Here is a 21,540-nt window from a genome sequence, read left to right as displayed (position 1 = left end):
AGACAAGTTTCACTGGATGATGTGAATCACAGTGTGTGAGTACAGTGTCTGATTGTCACCATTTCCTTTGCCTTTTGGAAAGCCACCTCACTCTGCCTTGTCGATTGCAATATCTTCCCGATCTCTGGAAATCAGTTCAAGGGGTGAGCACGGTAGCCTGATTTAGCAGGAACCTATTATAGTCATTGACAAATCCTAAAAAAGATTGGCCTTCGGGAATCCACCACTTCTTGAGTTTCCTCAGTACACTTGTGTGATCGTGCACCCATAGTGTGACCACGGTAAGTGTTGCTTGGTTTAAAGAATTCACACTTGTTGCGTTGTGCTCTGAGGTCATAGCCTTCTAATGTCTTTAACACTGCCTTGAGATTTTGGAGAGGTTCCTTGCTATCCTCACAGGTAACACTGAGTGCCTGGTCAGCCTTGCATCTCCTGGTCCATAGGTTTATGCCAGAGTGCAGGTGCAAATGCTACCCCGACAATAATCCTATTAGAGCAATAAAGTCCTTTGTGAGTCTTTATAGTGAGAAACACTTCGGACTCTTCTATCTCCATCTGCAGGGAGGCCTCACCAAGCCCACTTTGCTGAAGTGTTTCCCTCCAGAATGGTTTGCAAGGATATCCCCTATCCTGGGTAGAGGGTATTGATCTACTTTCAGTAATGGGTTGATGGTGACTTCAAAATCACCACAAATCCTGACAGACCCATTTTTCGTGACTACCGAGACCACTGACACTGCCCACGGGCTGCCGTTGGCACCCATGTGAACCAGCTCACTGGATACTTTATCACAGATAGTATAAGGAACCAGACGGGCTTTGTAAAATGTGGGTGTGGCATTTTCATTTAACACTATTTTACCCTTGATATATTTGAGTTTTCTAATACCATCCTTGAACGTTGCTGTGGTGCATGTCTTACTTTGCTTTCAGTTGACTCTGTTGCAGGAGATATGGCATGCAGATGCTGGAATGATCTCCAATCCAGTTGTAGTTGTCTCAGCCACTCATGATTCCACAATGCTGACCCTCCTGATTTTACTACATACAAGCCCAAAGTGACTTGTCAGTTGTTAGATTTCACTGCTACGCAAGTCATTCCCATAGGAGTTATCTTTTCTCCAGTGTAAGTTCCTAGTTAGATATCTGCAGGCTTCAGTTCAGAATCTTTGAAATGCTGTTCAAACTCATTTTGTGAAATGACTGAAACAGCCGAGCCAGTGCCCAATTCTATTTTAATTAATTTGCCATTCACTTCTGGTGTAAGCCACATTATATATCTATTATTAGTTTTCACATTGTAAATCTTAAGGCTACACAGTCCTGCCATTTTCATCATCATTGTCAGAGTTTTCAGCCACTGCATGCAGATTAGTGCTCTTTTTGAAACTGCAACTTAAGTTTTTATCTTCTTCTTTGCCATTTATTTTTGCCTGCCTGAATGCTCTTTGTACATGTCCCACTTTTTTTGCAAGTTTTGCCCTTAAATCTCACTGGTCTGACGTGGGTGAGCCCGTAACACAACAGTAACATGATTTGTTCAGCCAGGCCGGTTTCCGTTTCGATGTTATAGTTTTGTTCATGTTCGCCTTCATTCCAGACTACCTCAATTGTCTCTGTCTGTGGTTTACGTTGACACAGAGATTTCAGCTGCTCTTTTAAGTGTGAGCTGGGCTGTGCTTTAGTTAACAGCCGTTTATGCATCTATCTTAAAGTAGCCATCCATTTCTGCTTTTTTAAAAATGTATTATAATTATCACTGTTATGAGCCCATGAATTTCCTCCCATTCCTGATTTTTTTGTACTCTACCATCTCTCTTACCTTGTGAAGAAACACGACAGCACTTCTTTCTAACTCGAACATCTCTCTTTCCCCTTTCTTAAAAAACAAGTTGTGCTGTACTTCAACAGGTAGGTAGTTATCTCAGGTTCGTTTTAAGACTTCCTCGTTGCCAGTGTTATGTTCTGTAACTCCAGGAATTAATTGAATAAAAAATATGGGAGCCGGGATATCTTGTCTTCACTTAATTTCAGTGAGGCACTCACGTATGACGTAGCAGCATAGTGACCTATGCCATTCATGTACTCCTTATGTATGAATTATGCTAACAAAGAAAGAATGCTCAATCAAACGATATATTTACAATAATATTCAAATATTACTGAAATATTAAATACACTACAGCTCTCCTAGAGCAGCTCTGTTGCTTTGTTTACCTCGGTGTCTGCTGTGACCTCTCCAGTCTGTGTGTGTGTGTGACAGTGAGAGACTGGAATTGTGTGTGTTTGTGTGTCTGTATGAGTGTGTGTGTGTGTGTGTGTGTGTGTGTGTGTGTGTGTAGGGGGATGGGGGAGGAAGAGGCTGTGCAACCTCATGTATGTGCGACAGCCTCAGTTTCTGCTCAGAATGTGGTAGTTGCTGCCCTCTTGTGTGTAAACGGGGCAATGCTGCCCTCTGGTGGTCACACTGGGCACTGCAGTGCCTTTTGCTTTGTGCAGTGAGCACTGCTGCCCTCTGGTGTGTACAGTGAGCACTGCTGCTCTCTTGTACACTGCGCACTTCTGCCTTTTGGTGTGTACACTGGGCACTGCTGCCCCCTGGTATGCACACTGGGCACTGCCAGGTTAGTCAGCCCTGGCCTGACACCAGCCTGTGTTTGTGATTTGGCTGTGCGGCAGCAAATGCTTAGCGTGAGCTGCTGGCTGCTCCTCAGTGATGTTTCAGTCTGTTTAAAGCAACAGTTTTCTCTACTCTGCTTGCCTGTAGGGTATTCAGACACTGGTACTAATTGTTACATTAATTGGGTTGTTATTGCTCAGGTCGAGAGAACAAGAGTGTTTCAGAAGATTGTGGAGTTTTGAGTGAGTGACTTGTGAGCGGTGTTGTCTAACTGGTGGGCTGTTCTTTGTGATGACAGCTGGTCCCCAGGATGATCCTCTGATAGGATAACACTGAGGAGTTTAAAATTGCTGACCCTCTCTAATGAGGACTGGCCCATGGGCCTCCAGTTTCTTCCTCCTGCAGTCCATAATCAGCTCCTTGGTCTTGCTGACATTGGGTGAGAGATTGTTATATTGGCACCATCAGTCAAGCGTTCAATCCCCCTCTTATATGCTAATTTGTCACCACCTTTGAGTCAGCCTACGACAGTAGTGTCATCAGCAAACTTAAATATATGGTGACCTATACATACTCTGATAATAAATTTACTTTGAACTAGACAAAGGGGAGAAGGCATCACGGTAGTGTAGCGGTTCATGTGACGCTGTTACAGCTCCAGGAGTCCGAGTCTGGGGTTCAATTCCGGCGTCCTCCGCAAGAAGTTTGCACGTCCTTTCCGTGAGGTTGGGGGTGCTCTGTGTGCCCACTGTCCAGAGATGTACCAATCAGTAGGCCAATTGGTCACTGTAACTTGTCCCGTCATTAGGCCAGTGTTAAACCGGTGGGTTGCTGAGTGGTGAGGCTCGCTGGGCAGGAGAAGCTGATCAGTGCTGTATCTCTGAATAAAATGAATAAGAAATCTCTGGCTCTCTCCCCACCAGTTCCAGAAACTCACATTCATCAACTTCACAACTGATGGGCAATGATTCCATTGCCCCTTTCTGTCACCAAGTCACTTGATGCTCCTAGAACATAGAACAGTACAGCACAGTACAGGCCCTTTGGCCCACAAGGTAGTGCTAACCTATATAAACTACAATTTTGGAGATATGTCTCTCCCAAAGGAGGTGTAAGGCACTCCTTCCCTCCACTAGCCTGCAGGTCACCCTTGGGCAAGGTGTAGCACCTGCTTAGCCCTGATCAGGGCCATGTGAAGTCATGGGAGTAGGAGGTGGATGGTCGTATGATCCGCTGGTGCATATCACAAGTCCTGGTCATGTGACCACTGATGCCAGGCAGACAACCTTTGAGGAGTATTGATAATGGCTGGGGTCACCCATCTTGTAAAGACTCTGTCCAGAAGAAGACAATGGCAAACCTCTTCTGCTAAAAAATTTGCCAAGAACAATCAAGGTTATGGAAAGACTATGATCATCTGCATCATACGACACAGCACATAACGAACGAACCATTAATGTAACTGTTCCTCTCCACTCAGCCCATAGTCCTCCATTTTTCTTGCATTGATGTGTCTATCTAAGAGTTTTTTACAGGTCCATAACATGTCAGCCTCTCCCACCACCCACAGCTGTGTGTTTCAGACACCCATCACTCTTTGTGTTTAAAAAAAAAACCTGCCTATGATATCTCCCCTATACTTTCCTCCGCTCACCTTAGACAGCTGTCCTCTGGTATTAGTCTTTGTCGTCCTGGGATTAAACGTCAGGGGCTGGTTGGAGAAAACTTAATTGCTGAGTTTGTCGGGACTTTGTTGCCAACCATGATAGAACTGAGAAAATACAAACTAATCCTGATTCAGAGTGTCAAGCAGTGTAGCAACAGGCCCTTCTGCCCATTGTGTCCATGCCACCCCTTTCTCCCATCTACAGTCGTCCCATTTACCCATATCAGCTCTGTGGGTTTGGTCTTCTATGCCTTGCTGATGCAGTTACTTGTCCAGTTGCTGTGAGAGTCTCTGTCTGCACCAGCCCCTTCTGTCTGTGTGTACCAAATTCTGCCCATCCTCTCCTAGCTCAGACTAATGGCGTGCCACAGAGATTGGCGCTGGGTCCATTTTTGCTTGCCATCTATGAAAAAAGGGGCAGGAAAAGGGCCAGTAACATCATGAAGGATCCCACCCACCCTGCTCACGGACCTTTTGTCCCACTCCCGTCAGGGAGGAGGCTACGTAACATCCACTCCAGGACCACCACACTCAAAACAGTTACTTTCCCCAAGCAGTAAGGCTGATCAACACCTCCACCCACTAACCCACCCCTCCACACCAACCATCACTACTTTATCATTTCCTGTCAGTCTCCTTGTATATAGACACTCTGTGCCTAGTGTTGAGGAAGCAGGGGGTGTGCTGAAGGACTGAGAAAGATTGAGAAAATGGTCAAAGAGGTAGCAAATGGAACATACTGAAGGTAAGTGTGTGGTCATGCACTTTGGTAGTAGGAAGAAAGGCATAGACCATTTTCTAAATGGGGAGGAAATTCCAAAATCAGAGCTGCAAAGGGACTTGGACGTCCTTGTGCAGGATTCCCTAAAGGATAAATTGCAATTTGGGTCGGTGGTGAGGAAGGCATATGCAATGTTAGCATTCATTTTGAGAGGACTAGAATATAAAAACAAGGATGTAATGCTGAGGCTTTGTAAGGTACTGGTCAGACCACACTTGGAGCATTGTGAGCAGCTATGGGCCCCCTTACCTGACTAAAGATGCGCTGACATTGGAGAAGGTGCGGAAGAGGTTCACAAGAATGATTCTGGGAATGCAAGTGTACGAGTAGCATTTAATGGCTTTGGGACTGTACTCACTGCGGTTTAGTATGGGGTGGGTTGGGGCGGAGGAGCTCATTGAAAGCTATCGAATATTGAAATGCCTAGATAGAGTGGATGTGGAGAGAATGTTTCCTATAATTTGGGAGTCTGGGACCAGAGGGCACATTCATTGCCACAGACGGCTGTGGAGGCCAAGTCATTGACTGTATTTAAAGCAGAGGTTGATAGCTTCCTGATTAGTCAGGGCATCAAATGTTACTGGGAGACAGCAGGAGAATGGGGTTGAGAAGGAAAATAAATCAGTCATAATGGAATGGTAGAACAGACTTGATGGGCTAAATGGCCTAATTTTGTTCTTGTGTCTTATAGTCAATAATATGGCAGCAACTCAATGCATAAAAGTATTCAAATGTGGTCAGGAGGTTCAGTTGTCGTTCAGTCCAAACACCAGAATGACTGTAAGTGACTTTGATGATGGAATGAATGTGGGTACCAGACGGGATGCTGATCTCCTGGGATTTTGACGCACAACAGACTCCAGGTGAATAAACTCCTCTTGGATATCCAGCTGGGTACAAGTTTGATTTTAATCAATGTTTTGATGACAAACTCTGCCATCTTCATCGGGGATGATGCCTAGCCATCTATAGTGTGGTGGAATATATATACCCCACCGTCATCCGTCCCTCCTGATTGGTTCATCCTCATCCAATCAGATTTCTGCTGTCCCACCTTGTTTACAGTCGAATTCCAGTTCTTACTTGGAGCGAGACCTTTGTCTTTGTTAAAGTTCTTTTCCTCTAACTTTATTTCTACAAAACTACTGTGCCACGCCAATGGCTTTTGGGACCGCCTGGAGAAGGAAGCCATTGAAATAAAACTAGAGAAAAATAATTTTAAGGAAGACGAAGATCTTGCTCCAAGTAAGATTTGGAATTTGATTGTGAGCAAGGTGGGACAGTGGAAACCCTGACTGGATGAGGAGTAACCAGTCAGGAGGGATGAATAATGGGGGTCTGATTACCACTGGACTAGACATGCTCAGGGTTCATCTCTGATGAAGATGGCTGAGTTTGTCTTTGAAACGTTGGTTAAAATTGATAATTATACTCGGCTGGAACCCAGGGAAGAATCTATTTGTCATATAAACTGGGAAAACACTAGATCCTTTTTCAACAGTCTCTAGAGTTTACAGAGAATGGTGTGACAAAATGAAAAAAAAAATCCGGTGAGTGGTAGTTCTGTGGGAAAAAACATCTTGTTAATGAGAGAGGTCAAAAGGGAGTGGCCTGACTGGTTCAAGCTGACAGGAAGGTGACAGTAGCTCAAATAACCGTGTGTTACAACAGTGATGTGCAGGAGAGCTTCTCTGAACACACAGCACGTCAGACCTTGAACTAGATGAGCTACAACAGCAGAGGACCATGAACATAATTTCTGGACCTAATGAAGTGGCTACTGAGTATATAGTCTCTCTGCAATCTTTCAGTCAGAATGCCTGAGGTGTTGAAGGTTCTATTCTGTTTTGTTTCCCCTGCAGGTAGCTCAGTTCCGGCAGTTTACGCTATCCCAGCGAACAGGTCTGGGTACCCGAATTACTTCATCCCAGCCCCTGCATCTTACCGCAACCACGGCTGGGCACCCTACGTCGGTGACGGAGAAGGACCAGGCCCCTGGGCAGAGAACGTATGTATAAGTCGTCCTTTGCCAAGTGGTAGTTAATTCCCAGAGCAACACATGCACAATGCTGGAGGAACACAGCAGGTCAGGCAGCATTGATGGAAATGAATAACCAGTCAACGATTGAGGTTGAGACCGTTCAACAGGACTTGGGCCGAAGCGTTGACTGTTTCTTCTTTTCTATAGATGCTGCCTGACATTCTGAGATCTCCCAGCATTCTCTGTGTGTGTGTTGCTCTGAATTTCCAGCAACTGCAGAACCTCTTTGGCTAATACTCACTTTTTCTTTCTTATGATCTGGAGAGGGGCCTCTCGGCCCCCGCGATGGAACGATCTGTATAGGTGGCATGCAAAAGAACACTTCTAAATGCATCTCAGTACATGTGACAGTAATAAACTGATTACAATTATAATAATAATAATAATGTGTAAGAGAAATTTGGATGGGTATAGGGATGAGAAAGATTTCAAGGGATATAGGCCAAACACAGGAAAATGGTTGTTTCTGACCCTTACCTTGGTCAACTAGCTGATGTTCAGAAAGTGACTACACACTAGGCTATGAGATACTGGAGCAGAATTAGGCCATTCGGCCCATTGAGTCTGCTCCACCATTCCATCATGGCTGATTTATTATCCCTCTCAACCCCATTCTCCTGCCTTCTCCCCATAACGTTTGTACCCTTACTAATCAAGAACCTCAGCCTTAAATATACTTAATGATAGCCTTGACAGCCATTTGTGGCAATGAATCACACAGATTCATCACCCTTTGGCTAAGGAAATTCCTCCTCATTTCTCTTCTAAAGAACATCCTTGTATTTTGAGGCTGTGCCTTCTGTTCCTGGACTCCCCCATTATTGGAAATATCCTCTCCACATCCACTCTATCGAGGCCTTTCAATATTTGATAGCTTTTAATGAGATTCCTCCTCATTCTCCTAAACTCCAGTGAGAACAGGCCCAGAGCCATCAAATGCTCCTCATACATTAACTCCTGAATTCTCAGGCTCATTCTTGTGAACCTCCTCCAGACCATGATCAATGTCTGCACATCCTTTCTTAGATAAGGTGCCCAAAACTGTTCACAATAGTCCAAGTGCATCATTAATTCAAACTACTTGCAACCTTATCATATCAACTTTATCAATGCAAACATCCAACTAAGTTATATCTACAATTTAATTATTGGGGATGGCATGGTAGCGTAGTGGTTAGCTCAAAGTTTTATTGTACAGACGGCCTGGGTTCAATTCCCGCCCCTGCCTATAAGAAATCTGGACATTCTCCCCGTGACTGTGTTGGTTTCTTCTGGGTGTTCCAGTTTCTTCCCACAGTCCAAAGATGTATTATTTGGTAGGTTAATTGTCCCATGATTAGGCTAGGATTAAATCTGGGGATTTCTGGGTGATGCGGCTCAGAGGGCTGGAAAGGTCTATTCCACGCTGTAAATAATTAAATGAAAGTCAAGATTTCCTGAATGGTGTTGTTCCTTCCACACCGGGTACTGATCCAAACAACATCTCCTGCCTGCAACACCAGACAGGGATTTTCCCGTCGTTCCTTTTTCTCCTTGCCCTAGTAATGCGTTATTTAGTCTCCAGAGTTCTCACTGCTCCACCTCAAAACCTGTCATTACCTTTCTCTCCTTGTTAGTTCTGGACAGTTACACTTTGGTTCTGTTGGTTCCAATTTATTGGGATAGCCTGAAATATGGTATTGAAATTGGTGTATTAGTGTCACATGTACTGAGATGCAGTGAGAATCTTGTCTTGCATACTATTCATGAAGATCAGATCATTACACAGTGCATTGAAGTACAATTGAACAAGATAAGACAATAACAAAATGCAGAATAATTTGTCTTTTGCACTATATAAGTCACGAGGTGTGTTGGCAATATCGGAACCCAAGGGCAGAGTAAAGACATACTCTAAAGAAGAGGGTGACGAGACTTTATTCATAAAAATTCCAACCGGACATCGATAGCTCCGCGAGAAGTAACATCCTCAAAACTAGGACCCCGTGATTATCACTAATCAGGCATCCACTTAAATAATACAAGTATCACAGAATCCCTGGGCCTGTCAAAGTAAACTTAACAAGTTTAAACAGAAAGCAACAGGAGACCATATTAGAAAAAGTGAGTCGCTCGAGAAAAACACAAGCAAATCTAAAACAATTAACAATTTTCGTTGAACAACGATTAACCACTTCAAGTGCTCTTATTTTTGTAACTCATGGTAATTTTTATGTACTATTGCCATAAAACAATAAACTTCATGACGTACGTCGATGATAATAAATCTGATTCTAATTCGGATTCTACCATCAGATTTCTGAATGGTCCATGAACTCATGAACACTAACTCATTATTCCTCTTTCACATTATCTATCGTTCTGTCTGTCTATCTATCTGTCTGTCTGTCTGCCTGCCTGCCTGTCTAACTATCTATCTATTTATTTATCAGTCTACCTGTCTATCGGTCTATCTTCCTCTCTAACTGTCTATCTGTCTATCTATGTATGTATCTAACTATCTATAAACTGTGGTAGTTTTTATATCTTGCACTGTACTGCAGCCACAAAACAACAAATTTCACGAGGTATGTCGGTGATAACAAATCTGATTCTGAGTTGATCTGTCACGGTGTGCACTGACAGACAACTGAACCCAGATGGAAAGGAATAACAGACTCCTCTGTTGAGACAGCAACCATATAACCATATAACAATTACAGCACAGAAACAGGCCATCTCGGCCCTTCTAGTCCGTGCCGAACTCCTACTCTCACCTAGTCCCACCGACCTGCACTCAGCCCATAACCCTCCATTCCTTTCCTGTCCACATATCTATCCAATTTAACTTTAAACAACAACATCGAACCTGCCTCAACCACTTCTGCTGGAAGCTCGTTCCACACAGCCACCACTCTCTGAGTAAAGAAGTTCCCCCTCATGTTACCCCTAAACTTTTGCCCTTTAACTCTCAACTCATGTCCTCTTGTTTGAATCTCCCCTACTCGCAATGGAAAAAGCCTATCCACGTCAACTCTATCAATCCCCCTCATAATTTTAAACACCTCTATCAAGTCCCCCCTCAACCTTCTATGCTCAAAGAATAAAGACCCAACTTGTTCAACCTTTCTCTGTAACTTAGGAGATGAAACCCAGGCAACATTCTAGTAAATCTCCTCTGTACTCTCTCAATTTTGTTGACATCTTCCCTATAATTCGGTGAGAGTTTATTCATCAGAACGCTAACTAAACTCCGGTGGCTTGACCGAGTGACAGTGCAAGATGAATCATTCTTGAAATGCGCGTGCATGCACGCACGCAAACACGCACATACTGTGATAAGTGCTAATTGGGAGCCCACTCCCAATAGTAATCACAGTAGGTGAAAACCCATGCCAGTCACAATTAACTTGACAAGATTATACAGAAAACACAAGAGCTTAACGACTCTGCTTAAGAAAGCAATTAGTAAGTACGGGTGTTTGAGAAACCTCCCAGCCCAACGATCCACAGCTTGCTGCAGAGGCCCGCAGGGGCCATGACCACTGCCATTAGATTTTTGAGTAGTCCATTGACCCATGTAACGCTGCTTATTTATTTTGTAGCTAATTTATTTATTTTGCAACGTATGGTTATTTTTATATCTTTGCACTGTACCGCTGCCGCCAAACGATAGATTTCACGAGGTGTGTTGGTGTTAATAAACCTGATTCTGAATTCACTCTTCAGGTGACCCTGCCGGGTTACGTGGAGGCCTTCCCTCACACTCGGTATCCACACTGCTCCCCGCCTCGACAGTACAGCCAGACGCAGCCTGCCCACCTGCCTCGGCACGGCCCCTCCACCGCCGTCTCGCAGCAGAGCCTGGCGGACACGGAACCGCCCGAGGCCCCCTACAACAACATCTCCACCACCGCCCTGGTGAAGGCCATCAGGGAGGAGGTCGCCAAGCTGGCCAAGAAGCAGACGTGCATGTTTGAATTCCAGGTGTAATGACGCTCTCCGGGGAAATGTCCCACCAAGAGAACCGCCAGACACTCTTCCTCCCGCAGCCATTGGGAACAGCCCACAGACCTCTGACCGGCTTGCCTTGGCCACTGTTAGAACGAAGGCTGAAATAACTCCGCTGTGGATTTGGGCCATTGTTTTTTACGGAGAGAGTAGACTATTGATCGGGTTGCTTTGGTTCATCCGGAGAACCTCCTCCTTATGACATTGTGTTTCATCTGGAAAACCATAAAGCACAGGAGCAGAATCAGGCCATTTGGCCCATTGAGTCTGCTCTGTCATTTTATCATGGCTGATTTACTATCCCTCTCAATTCCATTCTCCTGCCTTCTCTCCGTAATCTTTGATAACCTTACTAATCAGGGACCAATCACCCTCCGCTTTAAATATACCCAATGACCTGGCAATGAATTCCACAGATTTACCACCCACTGGCTAAAGAAATTCCTCCTCATCTCTGTTTTTTTTAAGGGGACGTCCTTGTGTTCTGAAGCTGTGCCCTCTGCTCCTAGCTTCTCCCAAGATGCTGTCATTTAGTATGAAGTTTAACCTAAGCCCACTGTGTTCCTAGAACCTGTGTTAACTCCAGTGAATACCCAGGAGGTGGTCTTTACTGTGATCAGGTGCAAAAGTTTGAAATGTCAAGATGCCTGACCAGGTGATAGCTGTCACTCCGCCTGACTTCTGAACACGCCCGTGGGGGGTGGGGGAGATCAGCTTTCTGCAGATTCTACGTACTGTAAGTCATGGTTACCTGATGTTTCCAGGAAGGCTGCCAATCTTCCCTCTAGCTAAACCGACATTCCAGCAGCTCTGATTGCGGATCAGAGCAAGCTGCGCCTGATGCCACGGTCTAGCGAGACGACCCCTCCCTGGTGACGGGAGTCGCTCGTCTGTCTGAGGCCTCAGTCAAGTTTGAGATGGAGATAAGAGATTAGCTTTCGAAACCTACGGTGAAATGTGTCAACGAGGATGTGTTGGGGGCAGCCCACAAGTGTTGCCCTGCTTCTGGTACCAACATGGCATTCCCACAACTCACTAACTGTAACTTGTACATCTTTGGAATGTGAGAGGAAACTGACGTACCCAGAGGAAACCCACAAGGTTATGGGGAGAACAAACAAATTGCTTACAGACAGCGGCAAGAGTTGAAGCCGGGTCATTGGCGTTGCAGTGATGTTACACTACGGGGCTACGCTAAGGGTCTATCTGTCAGACAGAGATGGTGGATGGTGTGATGATGGATCTCTGGCGTTCCTCTGTAACGTGGCAGGAGGGGGGCCCTGCAGGTAATGGACAACTGTTTCCAACGATCGATTCAATGCTCATCACTGTAAATCCTGTCTCCTCTCATCATCAGAAGGCCTTGTACTCATACGAAGATTAAACCCTCCTGATCAAACATTGGCTTAGACATGAAGTGATGCATTAATGGTGCCCTGTGCCACTGATTAAGGGTAATGACGGATCTCAAAGGCGAGGGAGAGAAGTTTGTACCAATGAGTGACTATTAATATTGGAAACAGCGGATGATGTATTGAATCAGCACTTGACGACAGGGCAGGCTGGAGGAGGTGAATGGCTTTCAGCTGTTCCCCGACACTGGAGGTGAATTTACCTCACACGGTAAACATTAGTTACCTGACATATATTGAGCTCAAAGAGCTGCAGGATTAACAGTGAAAGATCAGATTATTTGTCACATGTACAGTGAAACATATAGTGAGACACACCATTTGTATCAACGACCATCACAGTCTGAGGATGTTCTGGGGGCAGCTTGAGAGTGTCGCTGTGCTTGTAGTGCCACAGTTTACTGACCCTAACTCGCATGTCTTTGCAATGTGGGAGGAAACCAGAGCACCTGGAGGAAATCCATATAGAACGTACAATGAACCAGGGTCACTGGCACTGTAAAGTATTGCAATACTACTGTACCCGCGTCTCACAGAGATACTTTGTACAGAACGTGTCTTTTCATTGTAAGACTTGTTAAGCCACCATTCTTCGATGCCGGCGTGGACCAGTAGTTGTTCTGTGACTCCCTGATGATCAGAAGAGTATAATTGTTCTGAGTTTTACAGTTGTATTCCTGCAGTCAGTACGATTGGTTACAGTTCAGTTTTTTTCATCAGTACAGCCTGATTGTATCATGCAGCGAATTCGGCTTTTAAGTAATCACCTTACTGAGATTTCTCTTGGGCCAAAGGGGAGTTGCCCCATTGCAGCGTTAATCTCCGCTGTTTCATATTCTACTGACAAAGTGGTGTAGCAGAGAGTGCAGACACACTCAGTGGCCACTTAATATTAAATTTCTCCTATATCTAATAACGTGGCCACCGAGTGTATGTTCATGGTCTTCTGCTGCTGTAGCCCATCCACATCAAGGTTTGACACATTGTTTGTTCAGAGATGCTCTTCTGCACACCACTGTTGTAGTGTGTGGTTATTTGAGTTACGGTTGCCTTCCTATCAGCTTGAATGAATCTGGCCATTCTCTGTGGATCTCTTCCATTAACAAGGTGTTTTCACCCACAGAACTGCCTCTCACTGCATGCGTTTTTTTTTTCTTTCTTGCACCATTCTCTGTAAACTGTTGTGCATGAAAATCCCAGGAGATCAGCAGTTTCTGAGATGCTCAAACCACCCCATCTGGCACCAACAATCATTCCACAGTCAAAGTCACTGAGATCACATTTCACCCCCATTCTGATGTTTGGTCTGAACAACAACTGAACCTCTTGACCATGCCTGCATGCTTTTACGCATTGAGTTGCTGTCACATGTTTGGCTGATTAGATATTTGCATTAACGAGCAGGTGTACAGGCGTAAAATGGCTACTGAGTGTAATTACCCACAGTGGCGTCAATGTAAAGGATGGTGTTAAAGTTGATTTATGAAGAAGATGGCATGTACCGGTAGTCTGTGCTTCCCAGTAGATGGCAACTTGGTCTGAAATCTGTAGCTTGGACCAATATTCAGAGATGCATGTTGGGGATAGACATGGAGAAATATCAGCTACCATTTATAGTGGAGTTTGGTCATGAGACCACACAGGATTTACCGAATCATATGGTATACATGGAGTATTTGGTCCATTGTGTCCCTGTTACCCAGAAGGATTGGTGTCGGTTTATTATTGTCACGTGTACTGAGATACGGTGAAAAGCTTGTCTTGCTTATGTCCATACAGATCAGATCATTACACAGTGCAGAACAAGATAAAACAATAACAGAACGCAGAATAACGTGTAACAGCTACAGAGAAAGTGAAGTCCATAGAACATAGTACATTACAACACCTTTGGCACACAATATTGAGCTGACCTTTTAATCTACTCTAAGATCAGTCTAACCTCCTGCCTAGATAGCCTTCCATTTTTCTATCAGCTATGTGTCTATTTAACAGTTTCTTAAATGTCCCTGCTGTCTATGTGTCTGCCATCACCCCCGACATAGGTTCCACACACCCACTGCTCCCTTTGTAAAAGATTTACCTCTGACATCCTCCCTAGACTTTCCTCCAATCACCTTAAAATTGTGCCTTCTTGGATTACCATTTCCACCCTGGGAAAAGATCTCTGGCTTGTCCACTCCATCTACAGCAAAAATCTTAGGCACATATATATCTCTAGGGTGACGAAGAATTTTGTATAGTATATCATTCCTATTCTCTTCCGCCTCCAGGTTCTCTTGGTAGGTTGTGTTTTCACCAGTCTTGCCTTTAAAGCCAACACCTGCTTTCACTGTCTGTCAGGACTGGGAATGGTGGTGAACCAGCCAAATGTAGAGACCGCGGTAGTTCAGCTCAACCCGTCCCAGTCTAGCAATAAATGGCAGGAACCCAGTAAACACCCAACATGTCGCAGATAGACCACAGAGCACTAGTGCTGGACTAATCAGTAATCACATGTCCAACTAACTAAAGCAATGCACACAAAAAATACTGGAGGAACTCAGCAGGTCAGGAGAGGAATCTAAGGAGAGCAGTATCTATGGAGAGGAATAATGATATGAGGTTTCGGACCGAGGCCCTTCATTAAGACTGGAAAGGAAGGGGGAAGATGCCAGAACAGGAGGGTGGAGGAGGGAAAAGGAGGACAAACTAGCAGGTGATAGGTAAAGCCAGCTGGACGGGGGAGTGGTTGAACTAAAAGCTGGGAGGTGATTGGTGGAATCTCTTCTGGTGGTGATTGATGGAATCTCTTCTGGTGGTGATTGGTGGAATCTCTTCTGGTGGTGATTGGTGGAATTTCTTCTGGTGGTGATTGGTGGAATTTATTCTGGTGGGGATTGGTGGAATCTCTTCTGGTAGTGATTGGTGGAATCTCTTCTGGTGGTGATTGGTGGAATCTCTTCGGGTGGTGATTGGTGGAATCTCTTCGGGTGGTGATTGGTGGAATTTATTCTGGTGGTGATTGGTGGGATCTTTCCTGTCTACACATTGTCCATATTCTTCCAATTCCTACACATTCACGTGCCTGTCTAAGAGCCTCTTAAATGCACCTTTACCTCTTCCATCTATTATCTCCCACCTTTTTACTTCATTGCCCCTCTCGCCCATCACCACCCCTGGCATCCACCACTGTCTCTATAAAAAAACGTGCCCCGCACATCTCCTTTGAACTTTACCCCTCTTACCTTTAAATGTATGTGCTCTGATATTAGACATTTTGACCCTAGGATAAAGATACTGGCTGTCTACTCTATCTATGCCTCTTAGAAACATCTGTCAGATCTCCCCTCAGTTTCTGTTGCCCCAGAGAAAAGAACCCAAGTTTGTCCGACACCCCCTAATCCAGGCAGCATCCCAGTAAACCTCTGCACCCTCTCCGAACCTCAACATTCTGTTGGAATGGGGTGGCCAGAATCATATGCAACACTCCAGATGCCGCCTGGAGTTTTATAAAACTGCAACATAACTTCCAGACTGCTGAACACAATTTTTCAGCTAATAAAGGTGCTCATGCTGTGTGCCTTCTTCACCACAGTATCAACCTGTACAGGCAGAATGGTCGCCAACCAGAACAAGTCATATGTCCTGGTTCATTATGACTCGGTGGGCTGTCCCACGGGTGTTTGGTTTTGATGCGGCTGTAAGCGTGAGCAGGGGCAACCAGTTTTGACTCGTAACAGGGCATATAACTTTCCACTGTTTTCTCCACGTCCACCTACCGGTCCATACGTCTGCAACTCTTGAAGCTGTCTGCTCTCTCCATCCGAAACGGGTTGGGTGGGGATTCATTTGAAGATGCTTCAGAAGGCAGATCCACTCTGGTAGATAGTAGGCCTCCAACCCCTACCCACCACCAGCTTCATCATCTGAGGGAGCGTGAAGCTCTAAAAGTTGCAAATGGCTGAAAATACCAGCAGCACCATCTATTGCTGCCTGACCTGCTAAGTGTTTCTGGCATTTTTTGATTTTATTCTGGAGAAAGATTTCAAGAAACAAAACCTAATGGAAAAGTGTCCTTCAATTTTTGGTATTACACAGAACAATGTATTAATCCCCACCATTTCCGCTCCCTGCTCTTCCCTCTCTCCTTCTCTTTTTCCATTCCTCGTTCTCACTCCTTCTCCTCACCAGCCTATCACCTCCTTCTGGTTTCTACCCCTCCTTCCCTCTCTCCCATGGTACACTCTTCCTCTCCTATCAGATTCCTGCTTCTTCAGCCCTTTCCCTTTTCTACCTATCACCTCACAGCTTCTTACTTCGTCTCCACCCACCCACCCACCTTCCCACCCTTCACCCACTTATTGCCTATCACCTGCCAGTTTGTACTCTTTCCCCTCCCCCGTCCCTCTTATTCTGACTTCTTCACCTTCCTGATGAAGGGTCTCAGCCTAAAACTTTTCCTCTTTCCCCCCGCCAGTCAGGCAGAAGATATAAGAGCTTGAGAATATGTACAACCAGGTTGAAGGGTCTTAGCCCAAAACATTGACTGTTTAATCATCTCCACAGATGCTGCCTGACTTGCTGGGTTTTTCCAGTATTTTGTGCCTGTTGCTCAAGATTTGCAGCATCTGCAAAACCTCTTGTGTTTATCGTGGATTACTCACGTCTCAGAAAGGGTGTAAGGTAAGAGGAGAAGGTCTAAAGGAGATTTGCAGTGCAAGTTTCTTACACAGAGAGCAGTAGGTAGGTGCCTGGAACATGCTGAAGTTCCATTTGTGATGTTTAAGAAGCTTTTAGTCAGACACATAAGCAGACAGGGAATGGAGGATATGGATCATGTGCAGACAGATGGGATAAATTGAAATTGGTTTCATAATCAGTATGGACATTGAAGCTGAACAGACTGTTCCAGTGTTGTAATGTACAATGTCCTTAAAGTATATTGTGTTGGCATAACTTCCTGTTGAAAAACTTTTCAGAGAATCAATTCCAAAGGATGATTAATTCAGATAATTTGTTCAGGGAACTGGTCTGATCAGCAGTCCAACTACCCCTTCACATTTCAAACAGGTCATTCTGCAGCTAACTGAGGATCCTAGATGATTAGGCTCCCTTAAGTAGTTGTTGTGGGTGTAAAGACCCCCATGGTTTGTGTCCAGCACAGAGCTTTTCCTGTACAGTACCCCAGTATTTTAGATTGGGGGGAAAGATTGTGGAAAAGACTGGGGGAGAAAAGACCGGACTTTTACCCTGGGGAAAAGACTGTGAACATAGAAAAGTACCTCACAAAATAAAACCTGGAAGAAGACAGCAAGTGAAAGACAATTAGATTTACAAACCAGCGGATTGATATGACGAATAAAACTCATCAGAAAATTACAGTGTGGTCACTCAAAGGTTTTTACTTTATATTTTAAACTTCACCCCATCCAGGTGAAGCACAGAGTATCCCAGAACATGTTTCAAAGGGCAAGAAATCTCCCCCCAAGGCATTGTTTGTCATCTGGTCAGCCTCCTAATGGAGCAAGTTTTCTGGTCATTGTCACATTAAGCTGGTGGGATCTTGCCGTGTGCTGCCATTAAATTCCATTCCTATATCATTGTCTTTGGGACATTCTGACATTGTGACAAACATGTCTCTTTCTTGTTTTTATCAATAGAATGTGATTTAAAGATTGTATTGGGATTTCAGGACAATGTGAGCAGTTCCAGTCAACACTTATCGTGAAGGATTTGGGAGGAATAAGGACTGGGTGCAGGTAGACAGGACTAGGCAGAAAATCATGGAGTGGATGGGGCGGGCGGTGGGGAGAAGGTCTGTTTCTATCCTATTGTACTCTATAACTCTATGGATTGTTCTCTTAACTTATAATCAAGAAGACAACAAGTATTGATTTACCAGCACTTATGGTGGCAGGACTGCTATTCCATCTGACTCCAGCAAGGGCATGTGACCAATCTCCTGATTCAAGAGTTATGGAGTTTCTTGGCCTCTAGACTTTCACCTCAAGCTCCAACTTCACAGAGAGTCATATGGAATGGAAACAGGTCCACGTCAACTCAGTTGTCAATCTGAGTTTGTCCCATTTGGTCCATAGACCTTTACTGTCCACATACATGTCCAAATGTCTCCTAAAACATTGTAATTGTACCAACCTCTACCACTTCCCCTGGCATCTCATTCCACCTCTCCACCATTCTTCTCTGTGGAAAAAGTTGCCCCATAGGTCACTTGTAAATCTTTCCCCTCTCACACTAAACCTATATCCCTCGGTTTAAGATTCCCCACCCTGGGGAAAAGACTGTGACCACAGAAAAGTACCTCAGAAAATAAAACCTGGAACGAAGCAGCAAGCGAAGGACAATTGGTCTTGCAAAATGATAGTTTGGTAGGACCAAACAAAACTTCCATCAGAAAATCACTTCGCTTGGAATGAATTCACTCAATTTTTTAACTTTATGCTTTAAAAGTACTTGGAGTACTGTATACAGTTTAGGTCACCCTGTTTTAGGAAAGATGTGGTTAAACTGAAAAAAATTCACAAGGAGGTCGCCAGGACTAGAGGGCCTAAGTTATAGGTGGAGGTTGGTGAGGCTAGGTTTTTATTCAAAGATTTGAAGTACACTTATTATCAACGTGTATGCAGTATTCAGCCCTGAGATTTGTTGTTCTGCAGACAGCCACAAAATAACGAAACACCAGGGAGCCTGTTCAAAGAAACGTCACACACCCAATGTGCAAAAAAAAGAGCAAATTGCGCAAACTGCAAAAACCACAGAATTTTAAGAATCAAATTTACTCCTTGGAGTGTAGGAGAATCAAGGGCAACCTGCAAGAAATGTTTAAAATTATGAGAGTCTTAGATAAGGTGGATGGTAACAGTCTTTTCCCCAGGGTAGGGGCATCCAACATATGGCGGCATTGGTTTAAGGTGAGAAGGGAAAGATTTAGAAGAGCCTAGAGGGGCAACTTTTTCACACAGAGGGTGGTGAGTCTATGGAATGAGCTGCCAGAGGAAGTGGTTGAGGAAGGTACAGTAGTCATTGGATAGGTACATGGAGGGTGAGGCTTGGAGGGATATGGGCCAAAGGCAGGAAATTGGGACTGGCTGGGAGGTAACTGTGGTCAGTATGGACTGGTTGGACCAAAGGGCCTGTAATCCATGCTGTATTGCTTCAGGACTCTAAAGACTAAAGAATGCCAGAAGTGTTCATTAGGGCCCACCGGCATCTGTGGAGAACCAACAGTTCAGGTCATTGCTGTACTCTTGCGTCTGAGGAAAGATGAAAGGTTAACCCCGTTTCCTTCTCCGCAGATGCTGCCTGACTCATTGAGTATCCCCAATTTTTTAAATTGAGATTTCCAGCTAAAAAGTATAATTCTTTTTTTTTTGTTTTAATGTTTTGCTCTGCCACCAAGATTTGTAGGTGAGGGACTATCTCACAAACCAATCAGGAGGCTGTCATATTGAAAACAGTACTTTCCAGCTCTTTGTGAAGACAGATATCTGTGATTTAATAACGTGCTGTTTCGGAAGGTAGACAGCCCAGACTAAGTTGCATCTTTATGAACACCTTCCAGAGCCAGTTCTTGTTGTGGCTGAAATCACACAGCTTATTTTCTTTAAATTTCTCCTGTGTATATTTAAAACCCCAGCTGACACTTTTAAACGCCAGTTCAAAACCTATTTATTCAACCTTGCTTTTAACTAACATAATTTTGCCTTTTATTTTCATGTTTGCACTTTATCCCATTGTAATGCACTTTGAACTACATTGTATCTATGAAACTTGCTCTGTAAATAAGTTATTATTACTGTTACTATTAAATTTGATTCCTGGATACTGGCGTCAAAGTGGGAAAATGGTCATAAACATCAACAAATGCCTGGGATTTTGGAATCTGTTTATGGCTCTGCAAGTTAAAGGCTTTCTGGGAACCAGGACTTAACACCCAGAGAGAAGCTGATGCTTTATACTCAACTATGGACCTGTTTTAAACTCCACAATAATTCTGTGCGGTTGTTTGTCAGTTTTTCGCATTCTCCAAGTGAACCGTTAATAATGAAAATATAATTCTGTTGTTTCAAAACAAGAGCCAAATAAATAATATTGTCTAAAGATTGAATTTTGAAAATGTCTGTGTGTGTGTGTGTGTGTGTGTGTGTGTGTGTGTGGCTGTTGTTAGTTCTTCATTTATTTTCTGTTCCCTAGGGTTTTCCAGGAGTCAGGGATGAAGAGCAGTTTTAATTCCTAGGTTTCAGTTTATTTTAGAGTACAAACAAACATACAAATACTAAGGAAACTAAATAAAGAGCTGAGAAACAATAGTAAGGTGTATACTGTAGATGTGAAGACAAAGGAATAAGGAAGCCTAGATGGCACCTCTGAAAAATACCTCACTTTTATAAATAAGACATTCCTTAGATAGGAATAAACTAGTTAGTAAGCTCCATAATTAAACAAATACAGTAGCTATGCTTCAATAGGAGTTTGAAGAGATTTGGCATGTCAACAAATACACTCAAAAACTTATATAGATGTACTGTGGAGAGCATTCTGACAGGCTGCATCACTGTCTGGTATGGAGGGGCTACTGCACAGGACCGAAAGAAGCTGCAGAAGGTTGTAAATCTAGTGAGCTCCATCTTGGGTACTAGCCTACAAAGTACCCAGGACATCTTCAGGGAGCGGTGTCTCAGAAAGGCAGCATCGATTAATAAGGACCTCCAGCACTCAGGTAGCAGGTACAGAGGCCTGAAGCCACACACTCAGTGATTCAGGAACAGCTTCTTCCCTTCTACCATCCGATTCCTAAATGGGCATTGAACCCTTGGACACTACCTCACTTTTTTAATATACACTGTTTCTGTTTTTTGCATGTTTTTAATCTATTCGATATGCATATCCTATAACTATTTATTTATTATTATTATATTTATTTTATTTTTTTTTCTTCTATATTATGTATTGCATTGAACTGCTTGCTGCTAAGTTAACGAATTTCACGTCACATGCCGGTGATAATAAACCTGATTCTGATTCTGA

General features: G+C 44.0%; 1 protein-coding gene across 4 annotated transcripts in view; it reads left to right on the top strand.

Moving 5' to 3' along the window:
• Window positions 1-21,156, top strand: part of kiaa1549lb (KIAA1549-like b) — a 273,051-nt gene extending 251,895 nt beyond the window's left edge. For 3 of the 4 annotated variants that reach the window (XM_063061614.1, XM_063061610.1, XM_063061612.1), the window contains 2 exons: window positions 6,930-7,075; window positions 10,817-21,155. In XM_063061614.1, coding sequence (XP_062917684.1) covers window positions 6,930-7,075; window positions 10,817-11,080 — 410 coding nt within the window. In that variant the 3' untranslated portion in view covers window positions 11,081-21,155. Of the gene's footprint in view, window positions 1-6,929; window positions 7,076-10,816 lie in introns of all 4 variants that reach the window. The other variant, XM_063061611.1, reaches the window with a different exon arrangement.
• The last annotated feature ends 384 nt before the right edge of the window (window positions 21,157-21,540 follow it).

Source organism: Mobula hypostoma, chromosome 11 (genome assembly GCF_963921235.1).
Source record: "Mobula hypostoma chromosome 11, sMobHyp1.1, whole genome shotgun sequence".
Taxonomy (NCBI): domain Eukaryota; kingdom Metazoa; phylum Chordata; class Chondrichthyes; order Myliobatiformes; family Myliobatidae; genus Mobula; species Mobula hypostoma.
Note: the sequence above shows the minus strand (reverse complement) of the source record. Positions and strands in the feature narration are given on the sequence as shown.